Raw genomic sequence first — 13,081 nt, forward strand, 5'->3', positions numbered from 1 at the left:
AAGTGACAATGACAGATGCAACTAAACAAATGTTACAACAGATACAACAAAATAGTGAAGAGGATTCCACATTGGGTTCTACGGGGATTGACTTTTTTAAAGTATTGCTTAATTATGGATAAATGCTTAATGTAAAATACAAATTGAACAAATGTTTCTAAAAGAGAAAAAATCATTAATGGAAAAAGTTAAAACAATATGTGATTTACTTACAAAAATACATATTAGGAAAAAAGATGTAAAATATTTGAATCACAAAAATTTGGCTGAAGAATTTATTTCAGCAGGGATGAAAAAGGAATTACTTGCATATAAATTCTCATCTATATCCAAAACTCATATTGACTGATAATCATGGCAGATATGTTGGAGTGGACATCAATCTACATGGGACTAAGACTTTGATATTAGGAACTTATGTATACAGTCAAGATTTAATAGTATTTTAGAAAGGACCTATAGACAGATTATTGGATTTTCTGTATGAAAATTGGTGTTTCCTGGAAGATTGGAATGAAGTTGCTTCCCCACAAAAAGGACAGAATTTTTGAGAAAAATAAAATAAAATATACAATATATATATATATATATATATATATATATATATATATATATATATATATATATATATATTCTCCCGCATAAAATTAAAATTAAAAAAGTGTCGCCAAGACACTTCCAATTTTATGCGGGAGAAAACCCGAACAACCAAAGACCTACATACAAATACCCGCGAAAACCTCAGAAAACAAATATATATATATATAAATTGTTTATTTTTTTCCTCAAAAATTCTGTCCTCCATGTTTTTTATATATATGGTAAATTACATTTTTTTAATTTAATGGAATTTGGAATTTGTTGATATATATGGAGATATAAAAATTGTGGTTTTTTGAAAGACATGTATCTTTTTCAAGAATAGATATGATTTGGATTTTTAAGAGGTTGGCTATTAAAAGTGTAGATGTTACCAAATACAATTTTGGATCATAATGCAGTGACTTTAATTTTTAAAAAGGAAAATGGTTCTTTTAGGTGGAGACTGGATGTGAAACTTTTAAAGGAAATTATAACATAAAATAAAAAAAAATTCCTAACAATCAGAAAATTATCAAAATTCTGGCAGCTACATTTTCTGTGTAGTACTTCTGTGTTAGTACTTCAAAACTAAAATCATTCTAAGAAGGACACTGTTTATATCACATTAACATGTACAAATGACATCCAGATATGGGTAGATAAAGTCAATATATTTCAGGATTTGAATACCTACATTATTTTTTATTTAAAGATTTATTTTACAAAATAAGTAATAATGCATTATTATTGTATTTTACAAAATAAGTAATAATGCGTTATTATTGTAGTATTCCCATATTTTTGTCAAAAGTAATTTTTATATCTTATAATATCTTGATTTCTCTTTAGAAATTCCACTATTTAGCTACATGTCCAATGACAAATGCAAATGCATAATATTTAAAAGGATGTTTTATAAATGTAAAATATGATGCCCATACAATTCTCACACCAATGATTCACATATCAATTCTTAGGGAACATCATGCTTAGTGATGATGCCAGTGGTAACTGAACTGCAAGAATAACGGTTATGATGTTGACATACAGGGAACAAAAATGCAAAACCCCTTTTCAACCTGAAAACCTGCATCAATTGCAGAGAAACTAAGTAAGGGGAGGAGAAACTAAAATTCCACCCCTTCCCAATGCTTTCTCTCAACAGGATTATTTTTCTGTTTAAAAAGGGCTGTTTAAAATATTTGCTGTACATTTTTTATGCAGTTTTCACTAATCCAGAGCCTTTCAGATACTTTGAACGTATACAACTGCTAGAATACTTAAAATATGAATTCCACATATTAGGAGACATCAGATTAGGAACGGCTGTTATTGTGTATAATAGTTAATATAAAGATTCCCTTGTCAAATTAGCCACTTAGTGGCTAACTAAGGATCATTGATATGAAAAATAACTCATGTTATTAGGGGGAAAAATCACATTACTGTATACACACAAAAGCAGAATTTGAATCTTCATGTTTCTATCTTGTTTATTGAAATTTGCATTTGGTATTGTGGGATGCAATGTAACATGCCATTTCAAATTTCAATAGCAGAACAGATTATTATTATTATTTGATTGGATTATCTTAATGGTGAAATGAAAGAATCTACCTTCCATAAAATCTAAAGTTATAGTAAATATACGAGTTTAATTTAGTCAGCCCTTCCTTGCCCCATACCATAATTGAACAGGTCTTTCCTATTTTCTGTTGAATCATTGCCAAATAAGCCTCCCCCCCTTCTTTCCCATCCCAAAATCACATCTCCCCATGGCTGATGCATGAAATGTCAGGCAGGACCTTAGCAGCAGACGCATGCATTCCAAATAACACCAGATGGATTTTTATATTAGCTACTAATTCATGTTCAAGGCACAGCAACCATACTGCGTTTTTTTTAAAGAAAAAAAGAAAAGAAAAGAAAAAGCAAGCCTCGGCGCCTCTGCCACACTTGCTTCGGCAAGATTAATTCTGCAAAATTAATTGGGACAAGATTGAGAAGGAAATTAAAATGCAGCTGAGTGAACAAGTTTTTCAAACACCTTTTTCTCTTCTTCTCCCAGCCCACTTGCTTGCCACTCTCAGCAACCCTCCCAAGCTTTATTTTACCTCTACTTCTTCAATAATTATAGGTGAGCACTATTGCCTCATAAAATCATTTTTGAAAGAAAAACACTCATGAGCACTTGGATATTCCCAAGGAAGATGTGATGGAGCTCCATGCAAAGAAATTAAAACCAGGTCATATTCTTGGGTGGTAAGGGAAGAAAAGCAGGAAGGCAACATTTACTAGTCTAGGTCATATTACATGAAGCAATGTCTACTTCTCAACCATGGCAACTTCAACTCCCATAATTTTGCAGTCAGTGTGTCAAAGTCCACCATCCTAAATTTGCCAAGGTTGAGAAACACTGATCTACATGATAAAAATGTCTTCCTTGGAGCATTAAATTGAAAGACAAGTTAATATTATAAAGATTAAATATGGAAGGGTTTAAGAATGCATTTTGAGATGGCATATTCTTGAAAGCATGTTTTGAATACAAGATGATCCTATATTATTAGAAAGCTATCACTTCATTATTTGAAAAAGTTCATCCTCTGAAATTGTAAGAACTGGAAAATTGTTAAAGTATTTCCAATAAGTAGTTGCATGGAACTCAAAGAATAAGAAGCATTCATATTGATATTAATGAAGTAAAATATGCCTCTGAATTAAAATGCCCTTGTTCCTCACAAAGAATTAGAGAGAAAGAATTTTGTCCTCTGTTACAAGATTTTCAATAAATCTTAAATGATCTCCCTATTTTAAAATTAAGTTACTTTGGGAAACTATCCTTTTGATTTTTAAAAAAATGTGTTTCCAAAATATATATTTTTCTTCAAGAAAAAAAGATCAAAAGTCATTGCCAACTGTAGCTTCTGGGTGAAATTCCACATTTGCACGTGAGCAACTTCCTGTAACGTATTATAGAGAAATTTTGGGTTATGTGATATGGATTTTTTTGAGTGAGGTGGTATATGCTGTAAAATTTCATCAAACTATAATGCATTAATGTCTCCTGGACAACCTGCAATGTAAGGGACAGCATGTAAAGAACAAAGAAGTACAACTATACTGTTGCATTTTTAATTTTTGATGCCACTGTTCTAGCACTCAGAATGGTGGGTATCTTTATACATTGTAACATAGTTATTGGCCTGCTGTTATGGATTGTGTAGATCAGTGGTTCTCAACCTGTGGGTTGGGACCCCATTTGGGGTCGAATGACCATTTCACGGGGGTCGCCAAACAACGCAGTCCGCCATTTTTTTCCCCTTTTGCTTAGCCATGCTACTCCCTTTTATTCTATTGGCTTTTGAAAGCCAATAGAATAGACTCTCTTGAATAGAGTCTAATTCTATTGGCTTTCAAAAGCCAATAGGAATTGTCCAGGCTGTCTCTGCCCTGCTGAGCCCGCCAAAAGTCCCATTCTGCAAATGGTGCTGCACCAGTTGAGTAGTCCTCGACTTACGACCGGTTGAGTAGTCCTCGATTTACGACTGGTTGGGGGGTCACGGCATTAAAAAGGTTGAGAACCACTGGTGTAGATTAAAATAGAATTGTATTGTAGAATGTTTATATTTTTTTTACTATTTTTATGAAGGATTCTCCAAGGCCTAAACAATATTTCAAGGGTTTCTCCAAGATTGAGAAAGACTATAGAGAAATGTCCTATGGCCAAGTTTTTGCAAGTACATGGGGGGAAAGCAAATCTCAGTTTTTCATTTCCTTGTTTTTCTTCATAACCAAATGTTGTGAAATATACTACATAGTACAAAGAATGGAAAGTAGAATAAGCTTTTGAATGATTACAGAAGTTGGATCATTCTATTGTTTAGCATATCACTTTGTTTTTCCCCATTCCCAGCAAAATACAAGTCAACATATTATACAATAAAAGTCTCAGAAAGTGTACAAAATAAGAAAAAAGAAGCCTATATAAACTTTGCATTTCAATTTTAGCATAGGAGATGTATAAACCAATTGCCTTGATAGTGCTATGTAACCACATGGCTGAACTGAAATTTGTTTCAAATTATTATTCTCATAAATGCGACATCTTTAAGGTGCTAGCAAGTGCTGATCTACATTGCAGTGTTAGAAAGGGCTTGAAGAAAACAGCCTAGACCAGGGATAGGCAATCTTGGCTCTTTTATGACTCGTGGACTTCAACTCCCAGGCTGGCTCAGGCATTCTGGGAGTTGAAGTACACAAGTCATAAAAGAGCCAAGGTTGCCTACCCCTGGCCTAGACTGTGGTAGTAATATATTTGTATCTTCATGAACTGACCTTCAAGACCAATTCTAAATCATTAGGACCCAAAAAGATTTAACTCTTCCTCAGTACAGAAATAGGTCTCTCTTATGTAGACTCATCTCTGAAGTTCCCATCCTTTTCTTTCATTGCTCTGATATGAGTAATTATCTAGCAAGTCAGGTTTTTGTCATATGATATGCAGCTTCTTGGAACTAGATCTTTACTTAAGGCACTTTCTTCATTTGCATATCTGTGGCAAAGAAAGTACTTCATATTCCCACCAATTCTTCATCTTCCATTTCTGCAGTTTTTTGTTCCTATCTCACATCCCACCAAGCAGCTCAATTAACTTTGTGATTCTTGAGTGATTAAATACATGCTCAGCCTGTTATAGAGACAAACTGTAGCCAGGTATATTTACATGAAAGGATTTCCAGGAACAAATTTCTGGAGTAGAGAGGGAGATTTGGGTGTAGAAAGAAGAACAAAGACATGGGTGTTTTTATTACATAGATCAGTAGTTTTCAATGTATTCTAGTTTCAGAAAATTTCCATAGATTATTGAGAGTCCATAACAGGACTCATCTGTACTGCAGATATTACTCATTTTTACATATTTTACAACACCCTCATGGGAGAAAACCACTAGCTGCAGTCAAATAAGGTTGCTTCCCAGAACATAGTTTTCCTTTTTGACATCCTTCTTACATTGACAACCTAGCCACTGATGAATATATTCCACAAACTACATGTGTTCTCTTTCATACTTCCCTTTCTTCAACATCCTAAATGCACTATTTATTTAAAGATTTTAAAACAAGACAATAGAAAAACCAGCTACCTCTTTCTCTCCTGCCATACTAAACTCTATCATTTTGTAACTGCTTGAGACTGCTCACCTTCCCCTCCACTGGAGTCCACATCTGTTTAGAGCTCAAAATGATAATTGCACAGTTTTGTTTCCGCAGCAAGTTTATTAGCAAAGCTAATAAATTAGAATATTTTAGAAGAATATTATGGGCAGCTGATGCAATATTTATACCATCCAAAAATTATTGGAATTATCTCAGGAACTTTAAAATTAAATTGCATCACAGTTTGACTGCTTGTTCAGAACAGCTGAAATCACAACCTGCTCTCCTATAGTTTGGATATGCCCTTATTTATCTTTTCTTTTTGTTTTTGGGATATTTGGTATATGGTAAAACTGCTGTAGGTTCTGGGAGATTCCAACCTCCCTGCCCTGGGGGACGGTCCTGGTAACCCAAATATTTGGCACACAGTAATATAGGACTTCAGAGATGTTGAGATGCTACTGGAAGATAGAGGACATAGGTATTTTCCTCTGCCACTTTCTTTTCAAATTACAGATGAGGCTGCCTTGAACTTCTGCAACTTGCTGCTAATAAATATTGATGCATTTCTTTAACATTGTCCCAGTAATTACTCATGGAATAATAGTGTTCCCAACTAAAGAGTTGGTATATAATCTAGAAGTCCTTCAGCTGAATTAGCAGGTGGAAATAGTGGCAAGGGGGGGGGGAGAGTTTGCTCAGCTCTAGCTGCTGCATCATTAACACCCCTACTTTAATCAAGATGACTCATGCCCTGATTATCACAGCTAGATACTATAATGTATTCTATATAGGACTGCCTCTAGAGATGGTTCCAAATGTGGTGGCAAAACTCCTGAAGGGACAAATCAATTAGCACAAAGTTCACTGTATTCACTATATTCTGTGTATTCACTGAAATGGCTCCTGATTGGCTTTCAGGCTTAATTCAAAGTGCTTATCATATTTTTTAGGATCTTCATATCACCGCTTCATATTACATCAGGCAACATCTGACCAGTATGAACAACTCTGTGAGGGTTGAGAGGGTTGGGTCTCATCAAAGGCCTCCTCAATGATGGTTCTAACTTTCTGGAAGTGAAAATGGAGTGCATCTTTGCTAGTATTTATAAAGGCAATTAAAATCAGGTATTCTGGTAGGCATTCAGCTCCTAATTTGTCCCGGTGTTTTTCTTTAGAGTTATTTGTTTGGAAATCATGTTATGATTTTAATTATGTATACTGGTTATTTGCCTCCCAGACTCCTAGTTGATTTCAACAGCTTATAAATAAGACAAATAAATACATAAATAATAGTATTTACCTTGCTAATGATGTATATCAAATCTCCCCTTTGGAAGGAAAGTTCATCTTGGTGGCCCCCAGTGCAGTCCCACAGACTTTGATAATAATTTGCGTAACGTCTTATGAATCCTAAGAGAGAAATTTCATTGCAAAAGTTCTCAAACAGTCTTTGAATATCATTCAAGGGATTGACAGAAATATTGCAATACAATTGAAAGCATTTGTTTAAAAGACACACACATGTTATAATCCTCGATTAACAACCACAATTGAGCCCAATTTCCATTGCTAAGAAAGATAGTTAAGTGAATTTTTCTCCATTTTATGATCTTTCTTGACACAATTTTTAAAAGAATCATTGCAGTTGTTAAATTAGTAACATAGTTATTAAATGAATCTGGCTTCCCCATTGACTTTGCTTATCAGAAAGTTGCAAAAGGTGATCACGTGAGCCTAGGAGACTGTGACTGTCATAAATACATTCCAGTTGCTAACCATCTGAATTTTGATCACATGACTATAGGGATGCTGCAGTGGTTCTAAGTGTGAAAAATGATTTACGTAACTTTTATATATAAGTCACACACATACATACACACACATGATTGATAGTGAAGATCAAGGTTATTCTAAGATATTTTTTAAAAAATGTACGATGTGTGATAAGAATACATGAATGAAAATAGTTTTCTCTTGAACTCTAGGCAAGAATATTAAATATGGGTCTCAAAATACCAGTAGTTCCCAACCTTTTCTATACCCCGCTCCCCTAGAATGCTTCTGATATATTCTCGCATCACTTACAAAAGTTCAAAATAACAGTAGCAAATTATGCATATACACTATAATTTTGAAAACCCAAATTTTCGTACCCCCTGGAATATTGTCTTACACCCCTGGTTGAGAACCCCTGCAATATACCAATAGATATTTTTCCACAGCAAGATTATTGAAATTATATACATGTGCCCATCTCTATTTATCAGATTCTGTCCACAAGTTTTCAAGTTTATCTATTCCATAAGGTTAGGAAACTCTTTTAAGAACTTTTACAGTTCTCAGAATAATGAATTGTACTTACTTAATATCAAATATATACTATCATGAATTGATAGTTTTCAGGATTGTTTTTTTTTGGCATGCTAGTGATATTTATATGATTATATATCTATGCAAGATTCCATCTTAACTGTTCTTCTTAAAATTTAGGGTTTAGATACAACAGATAAAAGTTTGTGAACCCTTTTGAATTTCAATATTCCTGTAAAAATATTACTTATAACATGATGCGTTTTCCACCCTAGTCTTAAAACTAGATAATGAGAAACCAAATAAACAAATGAGCCATTACACTTGTTCATTTATTTATTGTGGAAATCAAGGTATGTTAAATCTTTCTGGGTGGCAAAATCATGTGAATCTTTGCTTTCAGTAATTGGCATCTCCCCTCCCCCACAGCAGCTCCTCCACAGCAGCAGTAATTGCTTCTAATAATGGTTGATCAGTCCTGTACTTTCCCTTGGAGGAACATGGGCCTATTCCTTCTTTCAGAAAAACCGAAGCTTGCTGGTGGGCTTCCTTGTATGAACTGCCTCTTTCAGCTTTTCAACAGCATTTCTATAGGATTAAGGTCAGGAGTTTGACTTGGCCATTCCGAAAATTAATTTTCTTCTGCTTCTTTGGTTATATGATTTGTGTGACTGGGCTCATTGTCTTGCTGCATAATACATTTTCTCTTGAGCTTCACTCCTAGACAGATATCCTGATATTTTCCTGTTGACTTTGCTGGTATAATTAAAAATTTATAACTTTATCAATGTTGGCAAGCTGTCCTGGTCCAGAAACAATGAAGCTGCCCAAAACCATGATACTGCCACCACCATGTTTGCCTTTTGCCAAAAAACACTTATTATTCAAGTCCAAAAGTTCTAATTTGGTCTTATATATCCATAGAATATTCTTCCAATAGCCTTCTGGCTCTTTTGCAAACTGTAAATGGCCAGTCATGTTGTTTTTGGAGAGTAGTGGCTTTCTCCTTGCATCTATGCCATATATACCATTGTAATTCAGGATTTTCTTGATGGTGATGTCATGAAAACTGATATTCACTAATGCAGTGGTTCTCAACCTGTGGGTTGGGACCCCATTTGGGGTCAAACGACCATTTCACGAGAGTCGCCAAACAATGCAGTCCACCATTTTTTCCCCCTTTTCCTTAGCTGTGCTACTCCCTTTTATTCTATTGGCTTTTGAAAGCCAATAGAATAGACTCTCTTGAATAGAGTCTAATTCTATTGGCTTTCAAAAGCCAATAGGAATTGTCCAGGCTGTCTCTGCCCTGCTGAGCCCGCCAAAAGTCCCATTCTGCAAACGGTGCTGCACCAGTTGAGTAGTCCTCAACTTACGACCGGTTGAGTAGTCCTCGACTTACGACCAGTTGGGGGTCGCGGCATTAAAAAGGTTGAGAACCACTGCACTAATGTAAGGGAAGCCTTTAGTTTCTTAAACATTAGTCAGGATTTTTTGAAATCTTCCAGAGTATTACATGGTTTGCTCTTGGTGTGAATCAGAATAGAGCTGGAATCAGAATAGAGCTGGAAGGGACCTTGGAGGTCTTCTAATCCAGCCTCCTGCTCAAGCAGGAGAGCCTATACTATATCAGATAAATGAATGTCCAGTCTCTTCTTAAAAACCTCCAGTGATGAAGCATCAACAACATCTAAAGGCAAGCTGTTCCAATCGTTAATTGTCCTCACTGTTCGAAAGTTTCTCCTTAATTCCAGGTTGCTTCTCTTCTTGATAATTTCCATTCATTGTTTCTTGTCCTGACCTTGGATGCTTTGGAAAATAAATTGCCCCCCTTCTCTTTGTGGCAGCCCCTCAAATACTGGAATACTGCTGTCATGTCGCCCCAGTCCTTCTTTTCTCTAGACTGGCCAAACCTAAACCCTGCAACCATATGTTTTAGTCTCCAGACCTTTTATCATCTTAGTTGCTCTTCTTTGCACTTTTCCAAAGTCTCAACATCTTTTTTGTAATGTGGTGACCAAAACTAGATGCAGCATTCCAGGTGTGGTCTTACAAAGGATTTATAAAGTGGTACTAATACTTAACGTGATTTTGATTCTATGCCTCTGTTTATACAACCAAAGACTGTAATAGCTTTTTTGGCTACTTCCGCATACTGCTGACTCATGTTTAAGTGATTGTCCACTAGGAATCAAGGTCCCTTTCACAATTACTGTTTTTGAGCCAGGTTTTGCCTAATTTGTACTTGTATCTTTGGTTTTTCTTGCCCAGGTGTAAAATCTTGTTTTTCTCCACATTAAATTTTATTTTGTTGGATAGGGTCCAATACTCAAATCTGTCCAGATCTTTTTGGATCCTGAGCTTGTCTTCTGGGGTTTTGGCTATTCCTGCCAGATTAGTGTCATCTGCAAATTTGATGGGTTCGCCTTCTATTCCCTCATCTAAGTCATTTATGAAGATATTGAAGAATACTGAGCCTAAGACAGAACCTTGTTGTACTCCATTGCTTACTTCCATCCATGTAGATGTAGTATCATTAAGGACTACTCATTGAGTATGATTTGTCAGCCAGTTACATATCCATCTGGGAGTGAGGCTGTCTATCCCACATTTTTTGGGGGAAAGTCCTTAGAAATTTATTTAGTTCAAACCATGACACTCTTCTACATATTTATATTGTGAAGATCAGATTGACAGTGAATCCAGAATTTTGTTCTTTAAATAATGCAGGACCTCCCTTGATTGAAACATTTAATTTTAATTTTCTCTTCAAATGAACTGATAATCTTAGAGGTTTATATACTTTAGCCATACCCAAATAGGTAGCTTTAGATCATCTCCTCAATAAATAAATGGACAAGTACAATATTTTGATTCATCTGCTTAATTGGATTGTCTTTAGTTTTAGGATTTGTGTGAAAACAGATCATATTTTTGATCATATTCAAAATTCAAAGGGTTCACAAATTTTTAAGCATCACTGTAAATGTCCAGTGAAGCCACGACATAGGGGAAGACAGAAGGAACATTACCATTTTGAATGGGAAGAAATAGACATCATAATAAGAAAATGTTTAGATGAATAAGACCACTTATACATTATCATAATATGCAAGAAAGATTTGTGGAGATGGTGCTCGACAGATAGAACACAAATCTTGATAATAGTTGAAAAGAAAATATATCTGCTTCTTTTGTGTGATATAAAAGAGCTCATTCAGGTAGTCTCATTTAGTGACAGCCTCATTCAATAACCATGATGAAAAAATAACCTTATGACCAATCCTCCCATTTATGACCTTCACAGATCTGTAGAGCAAAGGAAAGCTGAAGTAAGATCATAAGCATAGTCACAGTTTCACTTAGCAATCATTTGTTTAATGATTAAACAATTCCAATATGGTCACCAAATGAGGACTACCTGTACTCAAAAACAAGTAAAGGTGCGCTATTACTCAGGTCACATCATTTTTGATCTACAGCAAGAAATAAGCATAGGCCATAATAATAAGCCACACATTGGTTTGATTTTGGTTTCCAGATGATTATGCAACATAGAATTAAATGTGCAGCCTAATAAGATAATAGCATATCTCCAAAATGAGTTCTCTGCTATTCTATATCATATAATTGCCACAACTGCTAGATTGTCTAAGATATTTTGACTCCACCCTGAAGGTTCGTTCTTAATTGAGTCATTCCCAAATATAATATTCCCATGCCAATCATTGCTAATATAGTTATGAATAAAAAAACAGAGGGCATTAATTTTATCCCAATATAAATGGAGATGAATGATTTAGAATGGCTGGGGGCACATATTGTAGCATAGAGGTGTATATATACCAGTTCCTAATTCAGGCATCTTATACACAGTTATCAGAATGTCTGAGAGGAATAAGAAAAACAAAATGATTATAATAATTTACTTATATAGTGTCCTTCCCTTCACTTACTGTGATTTATGAATATATAGTAAAAACAATAAAAGCATATTAGAAACCATTATAGTCATTTTTAAAGCAATGTTAGAAAGAAGGAAAAAGCTAATCCAACATTGTATTGTTTATTTTAAGGAAAAATAATTCTTCATAGAATATTAGAACGGCTGATGCTTCTTTTCTTCCTTTCCCTTGTTCCCATCTGGATTTATTTTTTGTTTCTTTGTTTTATGTCTTATGTTGTTACTTTAAAAAATGTTTTTAGCAAACTGTAACCTGCCTAGAGTCACCAGAAGTCAGCTGGTATATATATTTAATATATTATGGTCCATCACACAGTCAGTCAGATATTCAGACTGAATTTGGCACTTTTGTCCATCTGTTGAATCCTTTCCAACGATCTGGGATTTGAGATGTGGATGTCTGACTGTGAACCTAAAAATTATTACAGTAACATCTAAGGATATAGGCAGTTAGAGGCAGGGCAATTTTTTTTTTTTACAATTAGGATGTTCATCTCCAATAAATGTTCATAAGAGTTCAGTATTAATCTGGAGATCCCACTGTTTTGCAATTTTTTTCAGATTGCTCAAATTTAGCTTCACTCAAACTTAGCAATATCAATTAACGGACTTACTTCTTTTCAATGACTGTTAAGCATGTTATGAACAAGGTGCCTGCTAGCTTGGATTTTAAAGTCTCATAAGATCTTAACCTGCTTATTTCCAAGAGCACTATCGCATCTTTATTTCCTATCATTTTATCTATTTTATAGTCCCACCTGTTGTTGCTTGCAGGAAAATGATATTTCTTGATACCATGATATTCCAACACTTTTGTTGTTACTTTGCCATGCTGTTGTTTGTAGTCAGTATATGCATCTCCTCCTTCTCCTTCTGGCCCTTCTCCTCCCACAGCTGCCAGTTCTCATGTTGCCTTTGTATGCATACAGTTCTTCCCAAGAACCTAGGGTGTTGTGACGTATCAGCATAATATATGTGCAGATCCAATCAGAGTGGCCTTTTGCAAATGTTGCTCACAGTATGTAACTTACAAAGTTTCTATCATATTTGAGCCTTAATATCT

At 34.8% G+C, this 13,081-nt stretch overlaps 1 protein-coding gene across 5 annotated transcripts in view; it reads right to left on the bottom strand.

The window, feature by feature from the left end:
* Positions 1-13,081, bottom strand: part of SKAP1 (src kinase associated phosphoprotein 1) — a 502,470-nt gene that overhangs the window by 61,095 nt on the left and 428,294 nt on the right. For all 5 annotated transcript variants that reach the window (XR_005555500.1, XM_039333275.1, XM_039333273.1 and 2 more), the window contains exon 10: positions 7,045-7,154. Coding sequence is in view for 4 of the 5 variants with exons in the window: in XM_039333275.1 (XP_039189209.1) it covers positions 7,045-7,154 (110 nt within the window). In the remaining variant the exon portion in view is untranslated. The remainder of the gene's footprint in view (positions 1-7,044; positions 7,155-13,081) is intronic.

Source organism: Crotalus tigris, unplaced genomic scaffold, assembly GCF_016545835.1.
Source record: "Crotalus tigris isolate CLP2741 ecotype Arizona unplaced genomic scaffold, ASM1654583v1 scf7180000024472.5447098, whole genome shotgun sequence".
Taxonomy (NCBI): Eukaryota; Metazoa; Chordata; class Lepidosauria; order Squamata; family Viperidae; genus Crotalus; species Crotalus tigris.